At 41.2% G+C, this 27,683-nt stretch overlaps 1 protein-coding gene and 1 pseudogene across 1 annotated transcript; one reads left to right on the top strand and one right to left on the bottom strand.

Annotated features, from left to right (window-relative positions):
* Window positions 1-1,933: 1,933 nt before the first annotated feature.
* LOC115357384 (uncharacterized) lies at window positions 1,934-5,306 on the bottom strand (annotated as a pseudogene).
* An 854-nt stretch (window positions 5,307-6,160) lies between these two features.
* LOC115358008 (coagulation factor XIII B chain-like) lies at window positions 6,161-26,728 on the top strand. The gene is made up of 5 exons (XM_030049781.1): window positions 6,161-6,330; window positions 14,691-14,852; window positions 25,304-25,483; window positions 25,799-25,978; window positions 26,424-26,728. The coding sequence occupies exons 1-5, from the start codon at window positions 6,216-6,218 to the stop codon at window positions 26,612-26,614; spliced, it is 828 nt and encodes a 275-aa protein (XP_029905641.1). The 5' UTR covers window positions 6,161-6,215; the 3' UTR covers window positions 26,615-26,728.
* Window positions 26,729-27,683: the final 955 nt, after the last annotated feature.

The following is a 27,683-nucleotide window of genomic DNA, read 5'->3' as shown; positions in this document are numbered from 1 at the left end:
GTGAAGAAAAAACTGTACTCTTACTCCACTACATTAGGCTACATTGAGCTTGTTACTTTTCTTTTATTCCCCCCGCGCATTGATCATTTTAATGTTTTATTTTGTTAGAGAGAGAGACATCCGCCAGGCTGAACCATGTGACTGTGTTTCACCAATCAAACGTAGCCGTGCACCCTCGTCACGTGACCATACTCAATATCAGCGGCAGGAGTGGGACGTTAGTTTACAGTTTTTTCACAGTCAGTCGGAGCAAATCAAATGAAAATGGCAGAATCAACGGTCAGCGGGTCATGTCTTCCTTTTAACTAAAAGACGTTTTTGTTCCTTTTAATCAGACATAGGGATGTTTATTTACCTTGACAGTTACAGAGGTATCTTCCTACTTCAGAATGCATCTAACTGACAGCCGGAGCAGCACCTGTCAGATCCGGCAGACCTGGCTCCGGCCGGCAACGGCCGCAGCACCGCCAGGTGTGCGCGGCCACCTGGTCAAGTCAGGTCTGCCGGATCTAACGGGTGTGCCGCGCATACAGATAATTATCGGATAACCACTCGAATTTCATATCTCGCCACCACGCATGCCTCTCTGCTCTGCCGCTCTGACCAACTGAAGTAGCAGCACCTGAGCAGCAGACGGGCGTCACTGACGTAATGACGGTAATGTTTTCAGCGAATCAACCATCGGAGAAAATACAATACATCAGACACTGGAGTGGTTTAGAGCCTATGTAAGACTTGAGCTTGTTAATAGTCACAAATGAGTACACATGATGAGTGGAAAAATTTACAATAGAAAACAAGTCAGATTTGGCGTGAGATTTCTCTCGTGAGCGTGCGAGCGTGAGATTGAGGTTGAATGCGTGACTGTCATGGCCAATGCGTGAGAGTTGGCAACCCTGCATTGTTTAGGCAGTCTCGAGTGATTGTATTTATCAGCACTGGAGTTATCAGGAGACTTTCGACAATGTCAATGAATGAATGGGGGAAGAGAAATATGACAGCTGCCTTGGAGATGCTCCAGAACCTGGACATTTTATTAATTTATTTTATTTTTATTTATTATTTTTATCATTTATTTTACTTGAAGATTATTTTAATTTAAGCTATTTTTTGATTTAACTAATTTTATTGATTGGATGAACTTTAATTTGCCTGAAGATGATTATTTTGTATTGTTGTCTGTCTGATTGAATACTTGTGTTAAAAAATAAAGGTGTTACCCAACAGTTACTCAGTACTTGAGTAGTTTTTCACCAAGTACTTTTTTACTCTTACTCAAGTAATTATTTGGATGACTACTTTTTACTTCTACTTGAGTTACATTATTCTGAAGTAACAGTACTTTTACTTGAGTACAATTTTTGGCTACTCTACCCACCTCTGGTAGGGGTATGTTCTTTTTCACCAAAGTAAATTTCAAACTGGACAATTTGCTTGCCACCTTCCTATCTTGTGTTTCATTAAGGGACATGGTGGAGGATAATCATACTCGGTTTACCCACCTCTATACTTGTAGAGGAGCATCAAACTGACAGAAGTATGTAAAGACAGAGTTTCCACACAGAGCTGAATCGAGGGCAACTGGACTTTGTGTGTAGATTCTCAAAGACATTTAGTTTCTCATTAAGGAGCTTCTTCAGTTGTGACAGCCTGGTGGGGAGTCCCAGGTGTGTGCGTGCATGCATGCATAAGTGCCTGAGTGTGTGTTTGTTTGTATGTGTGTGATTATTCCTGCTGTTGAATATGTGCCCATATTCAACAGATAAGGCAGTCATAATATACACTTCACGGTGCAACCTGGACACATCGTCAGTGAAGGACCTGGTGTCATTGGGTGTTTCGGGTCTTATCTTCAGACATGCTCTTCCAGGTGACCTGGCCGGGGGTCATCAGTCCCCGACCTGTGTCCAGGTAGCTAACTCTGAGCCTACTTCTAGACTACTACTTCTAACCTAACAGGCTCGCAGTGGGCCTTCCACCCCTGCCTCCGACACTCTGCTACCAAAGGTGCATATTTGGCTGTCTTCCTCTCTTGTGTCTCTTCTATTCTGTCTTCCCAGGGGACTATTGATTCCAGCCACACCACTTCCTTTGTTGCCTCAGACATCAAGACCGCGTCTGGCCTGAACATGGTTGGTGTAAAAGAGTCTGGGAACTTCAGCTGCCTTCCAAGGTCAACAAGGAGCTGCCAGTCTAATGCTGTTGAGAGAAGCCCTCCCTGGGCCTTTGGACATGGCTGCAGCTATTCCTCGGCATGGACAAAAGAGATGGAGCACTTTGTGGGGTGTTGCGACTTGCTGGACCTGATGCCGGTGCAGATGGTATCTGCTACTGCTTGCAGGACCTGGTCATGGCACCACCGGTACCGCCCCTCTCCCAAGGCCTTGGAAGAGCAGCTCAGAATATGCTCCAAAGATCCCCTCTTCTGGCAAAGTTGACAGGCAGGTGAGTTCACCAGGCCCCAGGTGAACAGATTGGACAGGCATGGGAGGATGTTATATACTGACTGAACAAAGAACTTAAATTGTAGTGGCTCCAGTTTCCACAGTTCTGCCCACGTGATTTTCCGGCCAGCCGTATGTTCCCACTTGGTCCGGGCCCCTTGCTTGCCCATGCCCACCATCCTGCTGAGGCGAAGGCCATCCTCTTCTGCCTGCACCTGGTGACAAGCATTGAATTGATAACTATAGACCAGTGTCCCTTCTTCCTCAATTCTCAAAAATATTGGAGAAATTATTTGCTAAACAATTAGATCTCTTTATTGATAAATATGAACTGCTCAGTGAGCACCAGTATGGGTTTAGAGGAAACAGAACGACTACATATGCAGTTATGGAGATGGTAGAAGAAATAACAAAGGCTATTGAAAATGATGAGTGGTCAGTTGGTATATATATTGATTTACAGAAGGCGTTCGATACCATCGATCACAGCATATTATTGAGAAAACTGGAGAAGTATGGATTAAGAGGTGTAGCTTATTCTTGGCTGAAGAGTTACCTGGAAGATAGGGAGCAGTGTGTTCAGTTAAACAACACAGTTTCTCAATTGAGGAAGGTCACCTGCGGGGTACCCCAGGGATCTGTGATTGGACCAAAACTTTTTTGCTTTATATTAATGATATTTGCAGTGTTACTGATCTGTTAAAATGTATTATTTTTGCAAATGGCACAAACATGTATTGTTCTGGTAATAATTTACAGGAGCTTCTGTCCTCTACGGAGAAAGAGTTAGAAATCCTCAAAACCTGGTTTGATGTTAATAGATTATCTCTCAATATTAAGAAAACAAAATTCATGGTTTTTGGAAATCGAAAAGAAATTGACAGCAAAATTAAATTGAAAATATGCGACAAAGAAACTGAAAGAGTTACTGAAATTAAATTCTTAGGGGTGATTGTTGACCATAAATTAACATGGAAACCGAATGTCTATTACATCAAAGGAAAGATTTCTAAGTCAATAGCAATGCTTTACAAGTCAAGAGATGTATTAAACTGTAAGGCCTTACATATTATTTACTGCTCACTCATACTTCCTTATATTACATACTGTGTAGAAGTCTGGGGATCGACATATAAAACAACTGTCGACGCAATTGTTAAACTACAAAAACGAGCCATACGACTTATTAACAAGGCTGATTACTATGCACATACTGACAAATTGTTTATGAAATCACATGTTATGAAATTCAAAGATCTGGTATATTATAAAGCAATGCAAATAATGTACAGAGCTAAATCAAATCTACTCCCAGTCAGGTTACAAAGATTCTTTTGTTCTCAAGAAACAAAGTATAATTTAAGAGATGTCTGTAAATTCAAGGTACCAAAGGCCAAAAAAGAAATTAAAAGGAGATATGTATCTGTGGTTGGTGTTACGTTATGGAATGATGCCAATATTGAGTTAAGAATGTGTAAAACATTTCTGGTTTTCAAACGGATGGTTCAATTTTTGAGGCCCACAAGTGTTTATGATTTGTTAAAGATTTGATTTGTTTTATCATTTCTTCCTTTATCTGAAACAGTTATTATATCAGATGTAATTTTGTCTTCGTTTTCCATTTGTATTTATAAAAATGCTGAAGGGTTACTTTATCTGTCATAGGACAGGCTTAAAATAAGCTTATGCTTCTGCCTGTGACTTTTCAGTCAGGTTTTCTTTTTTGGATGACACTGTTAAAAATGTGAACATGTATTATTTATTGTTTGTGTGACTGAATTAAAAACTCAATCAGGGTTACACTTGCACCTCAGCCTGGATAAGCCTCCACCTCTCATTTCCCTGGCTTTACTGTAGGAAGGTGTTGGGGTGCACCCCAGCCCAGCCCACCCCACCCCGTTGCCACCGTTCCCAACAGGATGTTGTGCTGTTGTGTGGTGTCAGTAGAATCTCAGTATGTCAGGACTTCTCTGGCTCTGGTGGCCTTGAACTCCTCCACTAGACTGCTGAATGGAAGCTGCAGCTTGGTGTTATGCCGGTAAAGGGCAATGCTTCTGAGACTCTGTGGCAGGCCCAGCCACCTGCACACGAAGTGGTTTATCTTCCATTCAAAGCTCTCCACGGTGGTAGTTGGAACTTCATATACCAGAAGAGGCCAGAGGAGTCTGGGCAGGATTCCGTGTTGATAAATCCGGGTCTTGAATTTCCCAGGAAGTCCTGACCTGTCCACAGCAGAAAGCCAAGAGCTGAGGTCCTCATTGGTCATCTAGGGAGATACAGTGTCCTTCAGGTCACCAGTGAAGAGCTTCCCCAAACTCTTCACTGGCTTCTCAGACAGATGGAATCTTTGTGTCCCCCAGAAAGAAGTGGAACTTTTCCGTTGCCTTGCCCTTCCTGAGGACAAGGGACCTGGATTTGGCAGGTTTGAACTCATTTTTGCCCATCCCATGAGCCTTTCAAGACCCTGCAGGATCCATCTGCTCCAGGGCACTGATGTTGTGGTTACCGTCAGGTCGTTCATGTAAACCCGAATTGGAGGCTGTCGGGTGCCAGATCTGAACAAGGGGCCTCTGCTGTCTGCTTCGGCTGATTTCACAAGCATCGTCATGGCTGGCGTAAACAGGGATACTGAAATCGTACAGCCAGTAATAATGAGGCGGTTGGCAACAGTCTTGAAGAAGATCTTACATTCCACTCAGAGGAGTGAGATTGTCCTGAATTGTTCGATGTTGCATGCATTTTCCTCTCTGGGAATGTACACAACCTCTGCGACCCTCCACAGCTGTGGCACCTTCTCCTTCCTCCAGATCACCTTAAGGACCTTCCTGAAGGTGCTCTGGCCGACTTGATGACCTCCTCCATCTCCAAATTGTCTTCCTCAACTGCCTAAATCCAATTTTAAAAAAACAAAAAAAAAAAAGGATTTTTTTGTGTCAGTGATCTGATTTGCACTTGTTTCTTTTCCAGCTAAGAAAAATTGCACAGCTCTGGCCCATTGTGTCTCAAGCAGAGACATGATAATTTGTTAATAATGTAACTCGCATTACAAATTAGGTTGGATAAAAGGATGCATACAAATGTTGCCTAGTGCAGCTTTAGCTCTCTCAGCTGAGTGAACAGACATTCATGCTGGAGGGCGAAGTGCCATCAGTTGTGTGACTTATGTGTGCTTTCTAGAAATCTTGTTTCTATGGTGGGCTGACTGTCTCTCCATGTTTTTTGTTTGTTTTGTGTTTTGACTCAGCTGTGAGCTGCAGCCCCCCCACTGTGCAGGAAGGGCTTATAGTAAGTGGTCTTCCAGACAAAGATGGACCCATACTCTCTGACCACTTCATCACTTTTAGCTGTGCAGACCGCAGCAAATATTTGAGTGGCAGTTCAGAACTCATATGTGGACAAGACGGAGAGTGGAATGGCACATTTCCTTCCTGTGAAGGTAGTCACTCTAGTGTCAAATTAATAGTATACAAAATACATTCATACAGAAGGTGTGCTCATTCAAAGCACCTTACAGTATGAGTGCATGCATTAAGAGGGGTATCTCTAGTGGGAGGTGAACACCAAACCCCAGGCAGGGCCAGAACCTGTTTTTAAGCCTTGGAAAAATGCAATGCATTTTTAGTCAACAAGCCAGCATGATATTTTCGCTCTGCACAGGTTTTTGTCACTGATCACACCGTTTTTTGTTTTTTTTTTTCAGATATAACTTGTCAAGCTCAAAAGCCACCCCATCCCTTATATGTAATTGGACTATCGTCAACCAGTGATAAAATGAAGTATGGACATAAACTGAGGTTTCTGTGTGACAATGGATATAGACTGTTGGGGTACACTGAGGTGGAATGCTTGGAGACCGGGCAGTGGAGTGCCGCCTTTCCAATCTGTGGTAGGTATGTTCTTTTTTACCAAAGGTAGAGGTATGTTCTTTTTCACCAAAGTAAATTTCAAACTGGACAGTTTGCTTGCCACCTTCCTATCTTGTGTTTCATTAAGGGGCATGATGATGGACACATCGTCAGTGAAGGACCTGGCGTCATTGGGTGTTTCAGGTCTTCAAACACCCTCTTCCAGGCATATTTACTATTTACTCTGTCTTCTAGTCCCTGTGGGCTGTGGAATGCCACCACCCCTTGAATTTGGAGACATCAGCACTGTTGTTAAAAATAATTACGACCATGGTGAGACAGTTGAGTACTTCTGTCAGACTTACTACACTCTGGATGGTCAGACTCATAAAACCTGCAGCAATGGTCAATGGACTGGAGAGATGAGATGCCTCCGTAAGTTGCCATCCTCCCTGAATATGTCTTACAAGCATGACTACTACTACTAGGGGTGGGAACGTGTACAAAAAATTCTAAACGTGTACACGCGCTGTATAATTGCCGTATAATTACATGTACACGTGTACGTGTATTTTGACCGCTATACAACCATTACAGGGCAGTGTCACCATTCAAATAACACAGTCACAACCGCAACTGCAATTAAGTTGTTAATTGCTTCGCTTCGTGGCTTGTCACATTTTCTGGATATGAAATCCTTCATGCTAACTTGCTGTTGTCGTCCTCCACTCGCACCTGCACTGACACCGCTCTCTGTCCCCTGGTTGTTTGGGTGTTTGCACCGCAGGTGGTTTACCATTGAGCCTGTGCTGCTACCCTTAAAAACTAAAGCGGCTTTCACACAGCAGGTGGTTTGGGCCGCACTCTGCGCAGGGTTAGGGTTAGTTAAATTAAAAATTTTCAACTTGGGCACAGCGCGCACGGGCGGTGGCGCTGGCCGAGGTCTGCACCGTGTGTGCACTATGTGAAAGCCGCTTAATTCAGTGTGACACAGTGTACACTTGACAGTGTTTCCACTCACGTTTCTTTGAAACAACTGCGAAACAGTGCTTCTATTTTTGGTGGATGCCATCGCGCTCATGAGTTAACTTAAAGGGCTCTAGTTTCCCGGCGCAGTGCAGGGTGGTGCAGTGAGGCAAACCCCGTGCAGAGCTGGTTTGGACCAGCGCAACCAGAGGCGCGCACAGTTTGGTAGTTTGGCAGACCGAGGTGCGCTGAGATGGGAGTGGCATTGCAGCAGGGGGAGGTGCTGACAGATTCAGCTTGGCGTAGTGACAGTTTCGTGCCAAAAGGCTTTGCCGAGGTGCACTCAAAGCTCACCATCTGAAACCACGTCTACTTTCAGCGCAAGGTGGAGCGGATCCAGTGTAATGGAAGTTTGGTTGACCGGTGTGCAGTGCGCACACGTCACCAAGACCTCACAATCAGCACAAACGGTGCCAATCTCCTTTCATGTGACATCAGTTGTGACGGGACAGTCGATATGGAGATAAATTTATGTGCTGATTGAGATAGTAGCATTGAATAGTGGTTTTTGTCGGTATTTATTGCATTGTTAATGTGCCTGACATTCTGAAAACCTGCCTGTGAGGTTTTGGCGACGTTGGTCTGATGAGACAAAAATTTAGCTTTTTGGTCATCAGACTAGACGCTATGTTTGGTGAGAACCAAACACTGCACATCACCACAAACACACCATCCCCATGAAGCATGGTGGTGGCAGCCTCATGCTGTGGGGATGCTGCCCACAGCCCAGACCTCAATCCAATTGAGAATTTGTGGCTGGACTTGAAAAGAGCTGTTCACGCCTGATCCCCGAGCAACCTGACAGAGCTCGAGCTGTTTTGCGAGGAACAATGGGAAGATTGATCATGATTTCATTTATAAAAGCAATAAAGGGGGACAACATCTAAGGGGGGGTGAATACTTTTTATGTGCAGTGTAATATGAGCAATTTATGTAATCAAAATTCATCTTGACTGAACTCTGTAGTGGTTGCACAAGCCAGTTTGATTGATTTGCACCTTTATTAAAAATTCTCTTTGTAAGTAACTGTCTTATACCTCTACAATAGAGAAGACTTCAGGCTTGGTGGACATTACCTGCATGATATCTATATACAGTATAATGGCATATCATCACCAAGACATCAAATATTGTAAACATCAACTGTCACAGAACCACCACCACCAATTTGGTCACAGTGATCAGACAACAGTCCCTGTAAAATAGTGGCTGCTGACTTCTGAAATGACCACAGTCTGCCTATAAATGGTTGTGTGTGCAGTGTGTTTCACAGTCATAAGTGACATTAACAGAGTCCTCTCTTGTCCATTATCTCCTACAGGGCCCTGCACTGTGACACTGGATGATATGAGGAGAAATAACATTGGACTGAAATATAAACCAGACTCTAAAATGTATTCACCACACAAAGATTTTCTAGAGTTCAATTGTACCACAGGAAGCCCTGACGGCAGGCTGGCAATGCGTCAGCAGTGTATTGACGGTGTGATGCTGTTGCCCTCTTGCCAGTAGGAGTGTGAGTTAACTGGAAGTGATGGCCAGCAGCTGGCTGGACAAACATGTAAATGGATAACCAGAGGAAAGAGTTTGACACGATATGTGCTGCTGCTTTGCACTGATCCTCTGTCTGCACTTCATCTGTCTCCGTTTCAATAAAACACACACACTTATCTATTCACTCAGTGTCTTTTTCTGTCTCAAGTGCATATATACATTGTTCACATGGCTGTGCCACATTTTTCCAGGTAAATACTGAAATCATACGTAGTTTGAATGTTAATCTGACAGTTTCAACATTTATTCACATGCTAAAAATACCTGAAATAAGTAGCTGTGTTTTTGGGTAACCAACAATAAATAACTCCCACCTTCAAAATTATGTTTTCATATTTAAAAATATCCCAGCACACATTTTTTAAACAGATGACTGGAATAAAACAGCCTGTGTACATATGACACCAAAGTAAATTAGCTAACGTCTTAATTGCTTCTTGGGAATTCAGGACCAAAAATCTTCTGAAGATCAGCTGGAAACAGTTTCATCTGAATCTGAATCATCACTGTTTCATGTCATATTCTGTCTCAATTTCATTAAAACACACATGGTCTGTTATCATATGATTGTGGCACAATTTCCCAAGAAAATACTGATTCTGTAACTCTGATCTGACTCATATCTGTCAAAACAGTCTTCCTCGCTGAATAGGCCTGGTTAATCAATCTGATGTGGGTGCATCCCATAATGCCAAATAAATAATGAAATGTGACTATTCCCCGTTGTTTTTAGGTTAACTGACCTTTAAAATTATAGTTAAATAAACAGATTCTTTTCTTGGCTTTTGACACCATGTAAGGAATTGATTTTATGATTTATGACTTTTATGTGTGCATGTTTTTTATCCTGTGCAGGCAGTGCATTTTAAATTATTTTATTTTATTTAGATTATTCTTTTTTTGTTTAAATTATTTTATTGTTTTATCTTATTGTGTACTTCACCTTTTTATTCTGCTTCTATTGTGTTATCTTGTGTTTTATCTTGTGCAGCACATTGGAAAACCTTGTGTTTGTTAAAATCGTTCTATATAAATAAAGTGGATTGGATTGGACTGTTTGAAGTCCACCAGTGTTAGGAAAAACAAAATGTTTTATAACACCGGGTAATCCATTGGGTAATATTGGGCTGTATTTTGGATAAAACTACAAGAAGTATCTAAGAAAGGTGGTGTGTGTAAGTCTGTGTGTGGGTGTGTACAAAAAATTTGCACAATCCCATCTGCTGGATTTCCAGGTGTATGAGGATAAAAAGTGACTCATCCACAGAGAGTGATTCTGTTTGTGGACTAATGGGTTACAGCGAGTCAATATCCTGCACAGCCACCATGAATTTCTCTCTCCTCCTCTGGTCTCTTGTCCTGTGGATGTACATGGATGCTTCTTTGTCACAGAATGGTAAGAATGAATACCTTATACTCTGAGAAAAGAAAAAAAATGCCAGTTGGGTAGGACAGTGTTACTTGTTTGTCAATCAGTTTTTCCCCCAAAACAGCAACTTGTATAGACCCACGCAACCGACGCAGTCATGTAAACCAAGGCCATAAGATAAAGGTTACATGCGGCGGAGGACTGATTCCTCAAGGAAGTCAAGAGATTGAATGTCTGGAAAACGGCCAGTGGAGTGATCCCTATGCATGTAAAGGTAAATCCTCCTGTGTTGCAGTGTAATTTCAAAGGCCTTGCTTTTGCCCTGTTTACTCTTGGGCTTAACAGCTCTTGGACTTCTGATGGCATGTCATCTGTCTTTGATTTGTTAGCATTTTGGAGACATCCGGATCATAACATTGATTGCTTGCCAGAGACATGAACGCAGTTTTTCCAATGCCTTGAAAATAATATTTCACATTTGAGTTTTTGAACATCAAAAAATAAAAACTTCTGCTTAATTTGTGTAATCTGAAAGTGATTGGTGTAATTTTAAGCAAAACTGCTAAAAGCTAAGTGGTTAGCCATCTGTAATGACCTGTCACACCACTCGGGTTCTGTGAGCATCATTAAATCTCACAGTATCAATGTTAACTCTCGCAAGAGTGAATGTGCTCCCGTTCACATTCATTAGTTGTAAAAAGAGCAGTTCAGTTCACCATCGATCAAGAATATGAGCAACTTCATTGAACACTGTTCTTATAACGCCTTCATGCACAACACTGCTTCTGTGGCCAACTTTTATTTAAACTGTTTCCCCAGGACTTTTCATACTAGGGTTGGGAACGAAAAACCGATACGACCGGATAACCGATTATACAGGCGAGAGATACGGCTGTATCGGTAGTAGACTCCTCAATCGATACGAATCAGCCATGAATCCTTAGATGAATCGATTGTAGAGTTGTGGATCGGATATCGCGAGACTATGAGTCGGTTGCCTGAGGCTTTACAGTTTTAATCTCTAAACAACGCGAGAGCTCACGAAAGGGACTCTCCCGCATGGTCCGTAACGTTAAGGGGCTTTCACATAGCGCGTGCTTGACGCAGACCTCGGCCACCACAGTCATTCATTGCGTATGTGATCGCGGGACGCGAGGGCACACCGGTCTGCGCCGAGAAGGGCGCAGCGCGGAGCTGGTTGGCGCCCTGTGAGATCAAATCTGGGTGGCACAACCCCTCCATTCATTTCACCTGCACCTGCACCACCAAGAAAAAATTACAACAACTGCACCGGTCCATTCGAGTCCAAAAGGCAAAGAAACTTTCCAGCTACAGCAGCGCACTGACATAGATTGTGTAACAAAGCGAAGAGTTGCCACTCCGATCTATTTTCCCTGGCTAACAGGAGCACACTGTCTTAGCTTGTCTATTCAGAGAAGAGGTATCACTTTGGCTTATTTTTCATATTCAATCTATGTAATCACAGGCATACTCCTGCTCATTCATTGGTAGTTGAATTGTTAGGTCTGTTTGATAAGTAATTTAAATTTTTAAAACAAATAATAATTTAACATATTGTTAAATTATTTAACATATTGTTAAATTATTGGAGTCAAACTTACTGGTAAACATCTACTCCTTCAAGATAATTTATTATGTTCTACAACTCATAAACATACACTATCACTAAATACCGAGTGTTTGAGAAGCATATTTCCTCTGTGCTACAAAAGATCTGAAGTAAACAGTGCTCTCTTGTTGTCAGGGGTCCAGACAGAACCGCCACTGGGTCCGTGCGTGGACCGCGGTCCACCATTTGGTGATGCCTGGTCTACATCAACAAATGTTAACTATCGTATTGTTTTTACACTGTATCGAATCGTATCGTTCTTAAACCATATCGAATCGTATCGTTCTGAAACTGTATCGAATCATTCTGTATTAAAAATATATCGTTTTTAAATTGAATCGTAACCCGTGTATCTAGATATGTATCGAGTCGGCCTCATGCCAGAGATTCCCAACCCTATTTCATACACAGGGATGTAGTGGAAGGTAAACAACACCTAAACTCAGTTAGCTCACATGTGTGAGAGAGACAGCGATGTGACTAACAACAAATGTTCCAGCAGTGATTGCTCAATCAGCCATTTCATCATTTGATAAATTTATTTAGGTATGTGCGGCATAACCTCTGTACACCCACTGCAATAATTTCATCTATTGCCAGCTCAGGGGCATTAAGATTATTAACTAGTTTCCACCCATCTGTTGGATATTATGGACTGTTAATAAATAGTAGAATAAAAGGTGACTCATCCGCAGATAGTGATTTTGTTTATGGGCTAAATGGCTATATAAGCAGTATAAAACAGATTTAAATTACATGGAGGGGGGCTTTTAAGGAAGAAGCACCTGAAATTCTGTACTGTGGTGTGCACCAAGGTGTGCTCCTACTAAGTTTTGTGTATGTGTCTCCTTGACACATAATAAGGCACTTCGAAGATATCCCACTACGTAGATGATATCCAGTTGTATATTTCATTTAAACCTCAAAACACAGGTAAATTGTCTGCCTTAACTGCCTAAATCCGATAAAAAAAAAAGTTTTTTTTTTTTTTTTGTTACTACTGTAAATGCAGACAAAATAGAAATCATCATCTCTGCCCCTCCTGTACCTACAACAAGGGATGGTCTTGGTTCCTTTTCCCCATTAATTAAATCCGCCATAAGAAAGGAGTAACTTGGAAGCAGGATCTGACTCGGGGCCGATATGTCAGTGATATGATTTGTGCTTGCTTCTTTTCCAGCCAAGAAATATTGTGGTCCAGAGCACAGCTCTGTACAGCTCTGTACACCCAGCTCTGTGGTTTGTATCTCAAGCAAAGACGGAAATGATAATTTCTGCTTTTACATCAGTCCTTCTTGACTATTGTAACTCCCTTTTCAAGAGCCTCAACAAAACATTCCTGCATTGCTGAAGTGATTCAAAATGTGTTAGGCTTGCCTTGAGTCATTTTTTTCCCTAGTTGTTTCTGTTTTTATTATGTATCATGTCTGTATTTATGTCTCTGTTTATTTTCTGTTTCCCTGTGAAGCATTTTGTGACATCTGCCCTTGAAAGATGCTATATAAATACTTATTTACTAGATTTTTGTTCATTTTGATGGATACTTGTTACCTGGCACCAGACTTGACGCACATTTTAGTCTTGTTGTCCACCTTCTAGTAGCTGCAGACTGTGGAGAGCCACCAGCAATTGAAAATGGAGACACCAGGTATTATACAAGCAACTGGTACTACCATGGGAATACAGTTGAATACAGATGTCAGCGTAACTACGTTCTGCTTGGTCAGTCTCACAAAACCTGCGACAACGGTAACTGGATTGGAGAGATAAGGTGCTACAGTAAGTTATCATTCTACCTGAGTATCTCATATTTTATTTTGCAACACTGATTGTGGAAAAAGATTAACTTTTAATTATTATTATAGTTAAAAGTTAATCTTTTTCCACAATCTCATACCTCTGAACTGTCTCATATTTCCTAGTCTGTGCTATGCTCTCATTTTACACGTATTATCTTTTGATCCACAAGGACTGTTGGGCCTGGCTGAGCTGGTGTGAGAGTTTCAGTGTTAACCAAGCATTATCTTACTCCTTAAACTCAAATCCTTTAAATGACATGTCAGCCAGGGTCCATTTATGAAGCCGAACCTTCACCAAAACCTCTACCTCTTTAAAGCCTATTAATTTCTGTTCTCATTCTCTTGCTATCCATCTTCTAGTCCCTGTGGGCTGTGGAATGCCACCACCCCTTGAATTTGGAGATGTCCAGTCTTCTGTTAAAAATAATTACGACCATGGTGAGAGAGTTGAATACAGCTGTCAGAGTTACTATACTCTGGATGGTCAGACTCATAAAACCTGCAGCAATGGTCAATGGACTGGAGATATGAGATGCCTCAGTAAGTGGCCATCCTCCCTGAATATTTCTTATAAGCATTACTACTAACACTACTACTACTACTACTACTACAACTATGACTACTATATGAGCAATTTATGTAATCAAAATTCATCTTGATTGAACTGTGTAGGTGTTGCACGAGCCAGTTTGATTGATTTGCACCTTTATTGAAAATTCCCTTTATAAGTAACTGTCTTAATACCTCTACAACAGAGGAGACTTCAGGCTTGGTGGACATTACCTGCGTGATACCTATGCATAATGGCATATCATCACCGAGACGTCAAATACTGTAAACATCAGCTGACATAGAGACACCACCACCAATTTGGTCACAGTGACCAGAGAACAGCCCCTGTAAAATAGTGGCTGCTGACTTCTGAAATGGCCACAGTCTGTCTATAAATGGTTGTGTGTGCAGTGTGCTTTACAGTCATAAGTGACATTAACCGAGTCTTCTCTTGTCCATTATCTCCTGCAGGGCCCTGCACTGTGACAGTGGATGATATGAGGAGAAATAACATTGAACTGAGACATAGATATGACTCTACAGTCTATTTACCACACAAAGATTTTATAGTGTTCAGTTGTACAACAGGAAGCTCTGATGGCAGGCTGGCAATGCATCAACAGTGTATTGACGGTGAGGTGCAGCTGCCCTCTTGCCAGTAGGAGTGTGAGTTAACTGGAAGTGATGGCTAGCAGCTGGCTGGAAAAACATGTAAATGGATAACCAGAGGAAAGAGTTTCACACGATATGCACTGCTGCTTTGCACTGATCCTCTGTCTGCACTTCATCTGTCTCCATTTCAATAAAACACATGCTTGTCTATTCGCTCAGTAGGCCGTATCTTGCACCAGAGTCCCTAAACCTGTTGTTTGGGGATTTAGTATTGCATAAAAGGCATTCCTCCGCAAAAGTTGCTATCTTGCATGATGTTCCTCTTGTCCTACTGTTATCCCTAAAACACTTACCCGCTATATTATGCATAGGCGTGGTTTGGGCGTTACGCCAATTAAACCAATCAGTGTGCCAGGTGCCATTGCCTTTAAGAGCAGGATGCGCTATCCTAAATCCTCAAACCGAAACCCGTGATGGAGAGAGGAAGGTTGTGATTTAGTACTACCTCTGCCATTTTGTCAGGGGTTCAGCTGAGGCTAAAGCAAGGTGGCTTTTTATTCGGGAGGTGGAGCCGCATGTGCACATCCACGTGTCCATGTGGACGCGCATTGAACGTGCCTGGGCGCGCTCTTGTAAAAGCCCAAATGGGATAGCGGGTGGTCCTGAGGACCGACTATCTGTTTTCCCTAAAGTGCGTGCTCAAGATAGCAATTTTAGGGAAAGGGCATGAAACACGCCCACGGACACACCTCCAGGTGCAAATAACGCAGTCAGCATAATGTATAGCGGGAAGCGTGGGCACAAGATACCGTTTAGGGATAGCGGAAGCTGCTAAATGCGTAATTCATGGGTAGCGGGTAGTGGCAACGGGTAGCAGGTGGTGCAATATAGGGCCCAGTGTCTTTTTCTGTCTCAAGTGCACATATACATTGTTCACATGGCTGTACCACACTTTTCCAAGTAAATAGTGATATCATAAGTACCAGTTTGAATGTTAATCTGACAGTTTCAACATTTATTCACATGCTAAAAATACCTGAAATAAGTATTTTTGGGTAACCAACAAGAAATAACCCCCACCTTCAAAATTATGTTTTCAAATGTAAAAATATCCCAGCACACACATAGTCTTACTCGCTGAATAGGCCTGGTTTATAAATCTGATATGGGTGCATCCCATAAAGCCAAATGGATGATGAAATGTGACTACTCCCCGTTGTTTTTAGGTTAACTGACCTTTAAAATTATAGTTAAATAAACATTAGATTCTTGTTTAAAATTCACCAGAAAAAAACCATTGTTTTGTAACACTGTTTTTTGGCCTGTTTGACCAATTTTTTCGTGGTGGTGCAGGTGCAGGTGAAATGACTGGAGGGGTTGCGCCACCCAGATTTGCTTCCCTTCTCCCAATGTATGAGACTTGAGAGCCATGCCTCAGTCAACAAAACATAAGGCTAGCAAGATTTTATTTTTATTTATTTAACCTTTATTTAACCAGGCAGGTCAATTAATAACACATTTTTATTTACAGTGATGGCCTGGCAAGAGGTCAAAAGGACCTCTTGAAGGGAAGGGGACAGGGGGGATAAAGAAAAAGTAAAAGTAAAGAAAAAATTTTAAAAAATTACATATAGAAGGACATTGTACAAAGATATTAAGGCATAGGACCTGCATGGTGCACTGGAGGCGGAGCAGCAAACTCCAATGGAAAAAAAGACGTACACTTTGAAGACTGTACCATTTCAGGGAAGGGGTGTGTTTGGGGGGGCCTCTTTTAGGTAAAACATTTAATTTGCTCAAATTGAGTAGGGTACACAATTAAAAAAGACAACAGTGGGCCTGTTCAAAACTAATTTATACATTTTTTGTTATGTAATAATGTTATGATTATCATGACATTTTTTTATTATCAACCTTAATTTTTGGGGCCCCCTGCAGGTACTCGGGGCCCTATGCGGTGTGTGTAGTCTGTGTATAGGGAGCAGCAGCCCTGCCTGCACAGATAGTGATTCTGTTTGTGGACTAACGGGCTGCAGCGCGTCAATATCCTGCACAGCCACCATGAATTTCTCTCTCCTCCTCTGGTCTCTTGTCCTGTGGATGAACATGGATGCTTCTTTGTCACAGAACGGTAAGAATGAATACCTAATACTCTGAGAAAAGAAAAAAAATGCCAGGGAGGACAGTGTTACTTGTTTGTCAATCATTTTTTTCCCCAAAAACAGCAACTTGTATAGACCCACACGACCGATGCAGTCATGTAAACCAAGGCCATAAGATAAAGGTTACATGCAGCGGAGGACTGATTCCTCAAGGAAGTCCAGAGATTGAATGTCTGGAAAACAGCCAGTGGAGTGGTCCCTATGCATGTAAAAGTAGCCTAAATCCTCTTCTGTTGCAGTGTAATCTCAAAGGCCTTGCTTTTGCCCTGTTTACTCTGGGGCTAAAAAGCTCTTGGACCTCTGATGGCATGTCATCTGTCCTTGATTTGTTTGTATTTTGGAGACATCCGGATCATAATATTGATTGCTTGCCAAAGAAATGAACGCAGTTTTTCCAGTGCCTTGAAAATAATATATTGTGGTGACCCACCATAAAGACACTGAAACAGACATTCACCAAGGGACTGTGATTTTGTTTATGGACTAACTGGCTATATAAGCAATATAAAACAGATTTAAGTTACATGGAGAGGGGCTTTTAAGGAAAAAGTACCTGAAATTCTATACTGTGGTGTGCATCAAGGTGTGTACTCTGTTTTATGTTTCCCCTTGACAGATAATAAGGCACTTCAAAGATATCTCTTATCACGGCTACACAGATGATATCCAATTGTATATCTCATTTAAATCTCAAAACACAGCTAAATTGTCTGCCTTAACTGCCTAAATCTGATAAAAACTGTTTTGTTTGTTTGTAACTACTGGAAATGCAGACAAAATAGAAATCATCATTTTCTCATCCCCTCCTGTACCTAAAATAAGGGATGGTCTTGGTTCCTTTTCCCCATTAATTAAATCCACCATAAGAAAGAAGGTGTAACTTTGGACCAGGATCTGGCTCTGGGCCAATATGTCAGTAATCTGATTTGCGCTTGTTTCTTTTCCAGCTAAGAAATATTGCACAGCTCTGGCCCATTGTGTCTCAAGAAGAGACATGGATTGGAAGGATGCATACAAATGTTGCCTAGTGCAGCTTTAGCTCTCTCAGCTGAGTGAACAGACATTCTTTCTGGAGGACATAGTGCCATCAGTTGTGTGACTTATGTGTGCCTTCTAGAAATATTGTTTCTTTGGTGGACTGACTGTTTCTCCATGTTTTTTGTTTGTTTTGTGTTTTGACTCAGCTGTGAGCTGCAGCTCCCCCACTGTGCAGGAAGGGCTTATAGTAAGAGGTCTTCCAGACAACGATGGACCCATACTCTCTGACCACTTCATCACTTTTAGCTGTGCAGACCGCAGCAAATATTTGAGTGGCAATTCAGAACTCATATGTGGACAAGACGGAGAGTGGAATGGCACATTTCCTTCCTGTGAAGGTAGTCACTCTAGTGTCAAATTAATAGTATACAAAATACATTCATACAGAAGGTGTGTTCATTCAAAGCACCTTACAGTATGAGTGCTTGCATTAAGAGGGGCATCTCAAGTGGGAGGTGAACACCAAACCCCAGGCAGGGTCAGAACCTGTTTTTAAGCCTTGGAAAAATGTGGTGCATTTTCAACAAGCCAGCATGATATTTTCACTCTGCACAGATTTTAGTTACTGATCACACCGGTTGTTTTCTTTTCAGATATAACTTGTCAAGTTCAGGAGATGCACCATCCCTTATATGTAACTGAACTACCGTCATCCAATGAAAAAATTAAGTATGGACATAAACTGAGGTTTCTGTGTGACAGCAGATATACACTGTTGGGGTACACTGAGGTGGAATGCTTGGAGACCGGGCAGTGGAGTGCCACCTTTCCTACCTGCAACGGTATGTTTTTTTTCACTGAGGTAAATTTCAAACTGAACAATTTGCGGCAATACTTTATAATAAGTACACACTATTAAGCATTAGTTAAGAATTAATAAATATTGAATTCATCATTTATAACGCATGAATACTCATTAGTATGTAGTTTATAAAAACAATTATAAATGTTCTATCCATCATTTATCACAGTAGTTATGGATTAGTAAACACTGAATTAATCATTTATTAAACATGTTTCTGACATAAATACTCATTAGTATGTGGTTTATAATCAAAGTTATAAATGTTTTACTCTTCATTAATAAGCTCATCTATATAAATGATGGATTCAGCATTTCTAAGTATTAAATCCCTTACCCACCAGTTATTTAGGATTTGTCAGTGGTTTGTTAGAAAGCCTATGAAAATAATGAACAATCTATTTAGATGTACATGTCTGCATGCTCTTACACATCCACTATTCAGACATGTACTAATGGTTAGTGAGTGTGTTCGTAGATGTTTTATAAAATGTCACAAATTCCATTTCCAATGGATGGCTTATAAACAGTTATTAATGCAGGAATTCATGAATTCAGGCAGTTACAAAGCACTTACTACTTGTTAATTAAGCATTTCGTGTGAGCTCATCTAAAGTGGGGACTATCTATGCCTTATAAAGCATTTACAAATGAGATTTAATGGCTGGCAATGCCTCGAAACTCACAGAAGTTCCAGACCAAGGAGAGACACAACACAGGGACACAGAACATAGCTAACATTAGCTTAGCAGCTGAAGGCGTTAGCTCTCGCTTCCCAAAGCTAAGACATGTATGTCTTCCATTACGTTCACTTCAAGCTTATTATCTGGAGGATTATACATGTTCACTATGCTGACTCTCTCTGCTCCAGTCCAAACTTCAATAACCACACATTCTGACTTTGTATTTATTCTTCTCCTTTGATATTGTATTCCTAGTTTTATAAACGTTGCACACCCTCCTCCACTCCTATCTGTTCTATCCTTTCTCTCACACACATATCCTGGAATACTGAAGTCCAAGCATGGTTTTAGCTATACTAGGTTTCTTGTATGCTTATTATTTCTGGCGACTCCTTAAAGGTCTCCACAAACTTTTTAAATTCTTGCCCATTTGCTACAAGACTCTTAGCATTCCACTGGAGAATATAGAACATCAGCACAAAAAATTTAATAATCATCATTTTCTTCCTCACTTAGCACTTCATATTCCATCACTTCATTTGCCAAGTTTTGGCTCCCCATTACAGGCCTTTGGTTAGCACTAATTTCATTAGAGGATGTAAACTCCCTGCCATTGTGATCTTCCCCACATCATCTGCACCTACGCTGGCCTCTACAAACTGCAGCAACATGCCCAAATTTCTGACACTTGAAACATCTCATGGGGGCCCTCACATATGGTTTTACTGAGTACCGTATTGATCTGAATATAAGACGACCCTGATTTTAAGACGACCCCTCTTTTTCAAGACCCTTTTTTGGAAATATACTTTTTATATGGACATTCTGCTTTAAACTCAGTTCGGGGTATGTTGAGCTCTGTGGCAACTTCAAGTGCTTTTTGCTGCATCACAGTCCTTCACTACGTTTCTCATTCACAAAATCGCACACCCTCCTGTCAGTCTTGTTGAATCGACCAGTCTTTGGACCACGAAAAGCCCTTCTCTGGCTGTGGGCATTTTTTAGCTCTTCTTTCTGAGACCGCCACCATCTCACATTGCACTCAGGGCCAGGGTTAAGGGATGTTTATTTACCTTGACAGTTTCGGAGGTAACTTCAGAAAGCGTCCAACTGACAGCTGGCTGCTACATTCAACCGGGTGCCGGCGCACACCGGCCGGCCCACCTGATGCCAGCCGGTGCCTCGGTCGGCACCGCGCCCACCCGGTCAGGTCTGCTAGATCTGACAGGTGCACAACGCACACAGACTGCCATATATATCTTTCATCATAAATCAACTTTTGTTTATACGCGGTTGCAGCAGCACCATGGACAACGACACGGACAACATGGTTGATTATTGATTGCGCAACGCGGCCATTCGCCGGTAATCGCGCTGCAAGCATTAATCGATTTTGCGGAGGCAGGAGGAAAGTTGCATGATTTACGTTGTATCCACGTTCGCCCGCTGCGTGCGTGACCGTGCATGCGTGCAACGCCCATACCGTGCTGGAGCACACCCTTTCCAACCGTGCCAGAGCGGGCGAAGTGTACTGTATTCAACCACGGAACATATGCAAGTACAATACATGTGTAGTTGCTTAGACAAGGGCGTTTTTTAAGGGCATTTTCAATGGAAAAAATATCGTCTTATATTCAGATCAATACAGTACATCATGAATCCAAGTGACACCCTATTAGGTAATTCTTCTTCCTTGAACTCCACAAGAACTGGAGTATTATTTCTTCCATTTCGAGGAATAGTTGCCCCTTTTAGGTTATTCAGCAACTCATTCTTTGAAATCTCCACTGACACATTACTCCCTTGCTACCAGTCCTGCTTGTTGGGGCATATCTTTCTACTGCTTTACCCATTAATTTCTTTACTTTTAAAGCTTTTGCTTGCTGCTCTGATGATTTGCACACTATCATTAGTGCTCCATTGTTTAATGCACTAGCATGAAGAACATCCCCCATTTCTTGTTTAAGTGCTTTTGATAACTTTAAAGGGCTAATTCATCCAAAGCTACCACCCTCTTTTAGTTTGAAGAACACATTGTTAATTTTATCTCCTTTCCTTTCCACCTTTCTGGCCTTCACTTGTTGGCTATCCATGTCACTATCCTGTGAATTATATCCTTTCACCTTCTCCCTTTCCTTCCTTTTCCTTGTAGCACTTACAGTCTGCCACTCTTCTTCCTCCACAGCCTCCGTTATCCTGTCAGTGTTTTCCTTATACCTGATTATATAGTTTACAATTGTCTAAAGAAATCAGCAGACAGCAGGAAATGGTTCAAGAGTATCGTTTACCGGACCTATATTGGCCATTGGCCGACACGCTCTCTTCCACTCCCCACTAACCCACTAGCTACTTACTCCACTGTCCACAATCCAAATCCACAACCAATTATTTCGTTTTAAGTGATTGATTTCTCCAAGACTATGATATATAATATCAACAATCAGCCGAGGAGGGAAAACTGCAGCAACGAAACCATAAACTCGAGTCACACACCATTCGAGCTCCCTCTCACTCAACATGGTGGCGCGCTATTGTTTACATCCCACAATGCATTGCGAAGTGACGTCGGTTGATTGGCCCGACCATATGTCACTCAGAAATCAGTGGAGAGGGGCTGATTCTCTCTTCTGATTGGCTAAACAAACCGTGCTGCCAGAGCTCCGGGAGGAAGGCAAGAGAGAGGAGCTGTGAAACTATAGACATATACATAGACGCCGCATCGAGTGGGTTTGCCTGCTGCTGCGATATGTAAATATAAGTAAATGTACTTAATTTCATAAAGCGCCTTTCTACAAAGAATTTTAAGTTAATGCCTCTAATACATTCACACATGCACTAATATACTTGGGAAACAGTTAGGCACCAAAAATAATGTATTTGATCTTCTCAGATGGCTAAGATAAGAACTATTATTAAGTAGGGTACACTTGAAATAATAAGGAAGTCTAAACAAAGACGGTAAAGTATAATTCAACTAAGTTTAGATTTTATACAAATTTTTATTTTACCTGAGTATGGATCAAGTCTGTCTTTCAGCTCTTCATTTATTAGTTTCCTCCCTCTGAGACCCTCCACAAGACTGCACACAGTGTTCTTTTCCCTCCTTTCTCTATCCTTTGCATTCCTCTTCTCTGTTTCCAGACTCTCCACCCTAGCCAACGCATCACTAAGTCGGGCCCTCAGATCATCAGGTGATGAAGGCAGGACTTAGGAGTGGTCCTAGTAGAAACAAAGGATGAAAATATTATAACTCATGTTTATATTACACTTACTCAATCACCCAGTCAGAAGTCAGTCACATCTTTGCTAGTACAAAGTGATGTCAACTGTCCCACATTCTTAATCTCATCACTCTACATTTGTTCTGCCAGCACTGTGTGTGCGTGTGTATGTGTGTGTGTGTCAGGGATACACATTCATGACTGACATGAAGTATGTGCATATGTGTATGCGAGTATGTCTGAAAATAGTGACAGAGTGGGAGATGACAAGATATTTGAACATAACAAGGATCATGATGCTCACAACTATTTGAGGCATGTCTATTTGGTACTCACAACATTGGGTACAGGCAGCGGTTCATCAGTGTCTTGGACAAGCTGGGAACAGTCCACTGCCAGAGTCTCTTGAGCCTTCTTTGAGGTCTCAGTTGTCCTGGTAGCAACAGGCCACAGGATACAATATTTTAGGATACAATATTTTAATTTTATCACTGTGTATTACAAAATACATAACTGATTCCTTCACATTCAGTAAAGAAAAAAAAAAATCAGCATGGTATGGCATTCATTTTATTTAAACCTTACAGCCTGTGGTGATATACATACCCTCTGGAGGTGAGCTGGGAAACTGAAGACAGAAGGGACAACTCCATCTCTGATCCTGACTCTCTGACCTGTTCTGTCAAAGTCCTCCGGCTTGAAATGCTCACTGCAGAGCATTGGGGACGAGCTGGCAGAAACCCCCTCCCTCCAGATAGCTAATTCCCAATGTTTCCCAAGAGCAGTAACTTTGGGAAACCTTCATAGTATGACAAAAGTTAGTGAAGCAAATGACAACAATCTAACTAAAAGTTAGCCAAGCAAATAACAACAATCTTACTAAAATGTTCGGAGCAACTGAATAAAATAAAAATGATGACGACTTCATTGTTTGAAGGCACTAATTCATTGTTTATGTTCTGGTTATGTAAGATTGTTCTTCCTCCTGTTCCTTTCCGACTATGGATGTGTAAACTGAGTTGTTAAATTATTAGGTGTATATGTTTTGATGAAAATATATAGTACCATGGGCATAATAAATTAAAATGAATGAATGTATGAATTGTGCGCGGGAATACAGTGCTTTCCACAATGTCGGCAAATTATGTTCTCAAAACGATGTTATAAAAGCCAAATCATGCAGTCTATGGGTCAAATACTATTAAAGGTAACTGTTAAGCCTTACCTGTGAAAGGTTATTCCCTGGGATTTGGTTTGGACAGTAAAACAATTCGTACACTTCCATGCAGCATATGAATGAGGCATCTTCTCTTCTTGCCACATCTCATATGGCGGCGACGTTGACGTACGGCTCAGCGCTCAATGGAGCGTCTACGTATATATGTCTATGTGTAAAACTATATCTAGCAGACCACAGGCACTCAAAACCACAAATACATCATGCTGGGGATATCAGCAGTTAAAATAAAACCCTGGAAAAGTGCACACCATGGGGCCTTTAAGGGACATGGTGGAGGATAATCATACTCGGTTTACTCACCTCTATACTTGTAGAGGAGCATCAAACTGACAGAAATATGTAAAGACAGAGTTTCCACACAGAGCTGAATCAAGGGCAACTGGACTTAGTGTGTAGATTCTCAAAGACATTTCATTTCTCATTAAGAAGGTTCTGCAGTTGTGACAGCCTGGTAGGGAGTCCCAGGTGTGTGTGTGTGTGTTATTATTCATGTTATTGGATATGTGCCCATATTCAGCAGATAAGGCAAACTGTTAGATGTCTTTTCACCTGTGCACCGACACTGTAATGTACATTTTTAAAAAGCAGCTGATAACTCTATTTTCAGACAGGGTTTTGGTTAGCCTGCTGTTCTTTTTGATATGCTGATGTATTTTTTTCTGAAATTTGTCCCATCTGTATGTTTTATTGTTTTTGTCTTTGAATGTTTTTTTTTTTTTTTATAGCTATTTGATTCACTGTTGGTATTACTATGTTGGTATTGTAAAACACTTAATGAATGTATTTGTGAAACAAGATATAAAAAATCAACTTTCTTATTTGTCTTCTTATTATATTACGTGTGATTATTATTAATGCCACAGCAACTACTGTATTTAATGTATAGCGGTTTCTGAAACTTAAATCTAAAATGTCACTGTTCATCTGAAACAAAGTGAATCAAAAACGTTTGTTAATCATTATTTCCCCTCAAAACAGAAACTTGTATAGACCCACGCGACCAACACAATCGTTTATACAAAGGCCATAAGATAAATGTTACATGCAGCGGAGGACAGATTCCTCAAGGAAGTCCGGAGATTGAATGTCTGGAAAACGGCCAGTGGAGTGGTCCCTATGCATGTAAAGGTAAATCCTCCTCTACTGCAGTGTAATCTCAAAGGCTTTGCTTTTGCCCTGTTTACTCTGGGGCTTAACAGGTCTTGGACCTCTGATGACATGTCATCTGTCTTTGATTTGTTTGTATTTTGGAGACATCCAGATGTATAGCAGCTGTTGCAAAGCCTATGAATGTACCTTCTCTTTTTTTTGCGGTCCACTTTATAGAACCTACGTACTGTGGAAGGCCACCAGGAATTGAAAATGGAGACACCAGGTATTGGACGAGCCGTTGGTACTACCATGGGGATACAGTTGAATACACATGTAACCATAAATACATTCTGCTTGGTCAGTCTCACAAAACCTGCTACGACGGTAACTGGATTGGAGATATTAGGTGCTTCAGTAAGTTATCATTCTACCTGAGTATCTCATATTTTATTTATCAGCACTGAGTGTGGAAAAAGATTAACTTTTAGTCTTATACCTCTGAACTGTCTCAAATTTACTAGTCTGTGCTATGCTCTCATTTTACACATATCATCTTTTAATCCACAGGGACTGTTGGGCTTGGCTGAGCTGGTGTGAGAGTTTCAGTGTTAACCAAGCATTATCTCACCCCTTAAACTCAAAGCCTTTAAATGACATGTCAGCCAGGGTCCATTTATGCAGCTGAACCTTTTAATTTATGTCCTCATTCTCTTGTTGTCCATCTTCTAGAGGCTGTAGGCTGTGGAACGCCACCACCCCTTGACTTTGGGGATGTCCAGTCTTCTGTTAAAAATAATTACGACCATGGTGAGAGAGTTGAATACAGCTGTCAGAGTCACTATACTCTGGATGGTCAGACTCATAAAACCTGCAGCAATGGTCAATGGACTGGAGATATGAGATGCCTCAGTAAGTGGCCATCCTCCCTGAATATTTCTTATAAGCATTACTACTAATACTACTACTACTACTACAACTATGACTACTATATGAGCAATTTATGTAATCAAAATTCATCTTGATTGAACTGTGTAGTTGTTGCATGAGCCAGTTTGATTGATTTTCACCTTTATTAAAAATTCCCATTATAAGTAACTGTCTTGGTGGATATTACCTGCGTGATACCTATGTATAATGGTATATCATCACCAAGATGTCAAATATTGTAAACGTCAGCTGACACAGAACCACAGCCACCAGTTTGGTCACAGTGATCAGACAACAGTCCCTGTAAAATAGTGGCTGCTGACTTCTGAAATGGCCACAGTCTGTCTATAAATGGTTGTGTGTGCAGTGTGCTTTACAGTCATAAGTGACATTAACAGAGTCCTCTCTTGTCCATTATCTCCTGCAGGGCCCTGCACTGTGACACTGGATGATATGAGGAGAAATAACATTGGACTGAAATATAAACCAGACTCTAAAATTTATTCACCACACAAAGATTTTCTAGAGTTCAATTGTACCACAGGAAGCCCTGACGGCAGGCTGGCAATGCGTCAGCAGTGTATTGACGGTGTGATGCTGTTGCCCTCTTGCCAGTAGGAGTGTGAGTTAACTGGAAGTGATGGCCAGCAGCTGGCTGGACAAACATGTAAATGGATAACCAGAGGAAAGAGTTTGACACGATATGTGCTGCTGCTTTGCACTGATCCTCTGTCTGCACTTCATCTGTCTCCGTTTCAATAAAACACACATGCTTGTCTGTTCACTGTCACTGTCTTTTTCTGTCTCAAGTGCACATGTACATTGTTCACATGGCTGTACCACACTTTTCCAAGTAATTAGTGATATCATAAGTACCAGTTTGAATGTTAATCTGACAGTTTCAACATTTATTCACATGCTAAAAACACTTGAAATAAGTACCTGTATTTTTGGGTAACTAACAATAAATAACCCCCGCCTTCAAAATTATGTTTTCAAATGTAAAAATATCCCAGCACACATTTTAGATGACTGTAATTAAACAGCCTGTGTACATATGACACCAAAGTAAATTAGCTGATATTTTAATTGCTTCTTGGGAAATCAGGACCAAAAATCTTCCCGAGATCAGCTGGAAACATTTTCATCTGAATCTGAATCATCACTGTTTCATGTCATATTCTGACTTCACTTATATTAACACGGACTTCACTAAAACTCACATGGTCTGTTATCATCATATGATTGTGGCACATTTTCCCAAGAAAATACTGTTACTGTAACTCTAATCTGACTATTTCACATATCTGTCCAAATAGTCTTACTCGCTGAATAGGCTTGGTTAATAAATCTGATGTGGGTGCATCCCATAATGCCAAATGAATGATGAAATGTGACTACTCCCCGTTGTTTTTAGGTTAACTGACCTTTAAAATAAACATTAGATTCTTGTTTGAAGTCCACCAGTGTTAGGAAAAAGTTTTGTATAAAAGTTTTTGTATAAAACTTCAAGAAGTAGCTAAGAAAAGGTGTGTGTGTGTGTGTGTGTGTGTGTGTGTGTGTGTGTGTGTGTGCGCATGGGTGGGTGGGTGGGTGTGTACAATAACTAGGCACAATCCTACCTGCTGGATTTCCAGGTGTAAGAGGATAAAAAGTGACTCATCCACAGAGGGTGATTGTGTTTGTG

This window comes from Myripristis murdjan, chromosome 4 (assembly GCF_902150065.1).
Source record: "Myripristis murdjan chromosome 4, fMyrMur1.1, whole genome shotgun sequence".
Taxonomy (NCBI): Eukaryota; Metazoa; Chordata; class Actinopteri; order Holocentriformes; family Holocentridae; genus Myripristis; species Myripristis murdjan.
Note: the sequence above shows the minus strand (reverse complement) of the source record. Positions and strands in the feature narration are given on the sequence as shown.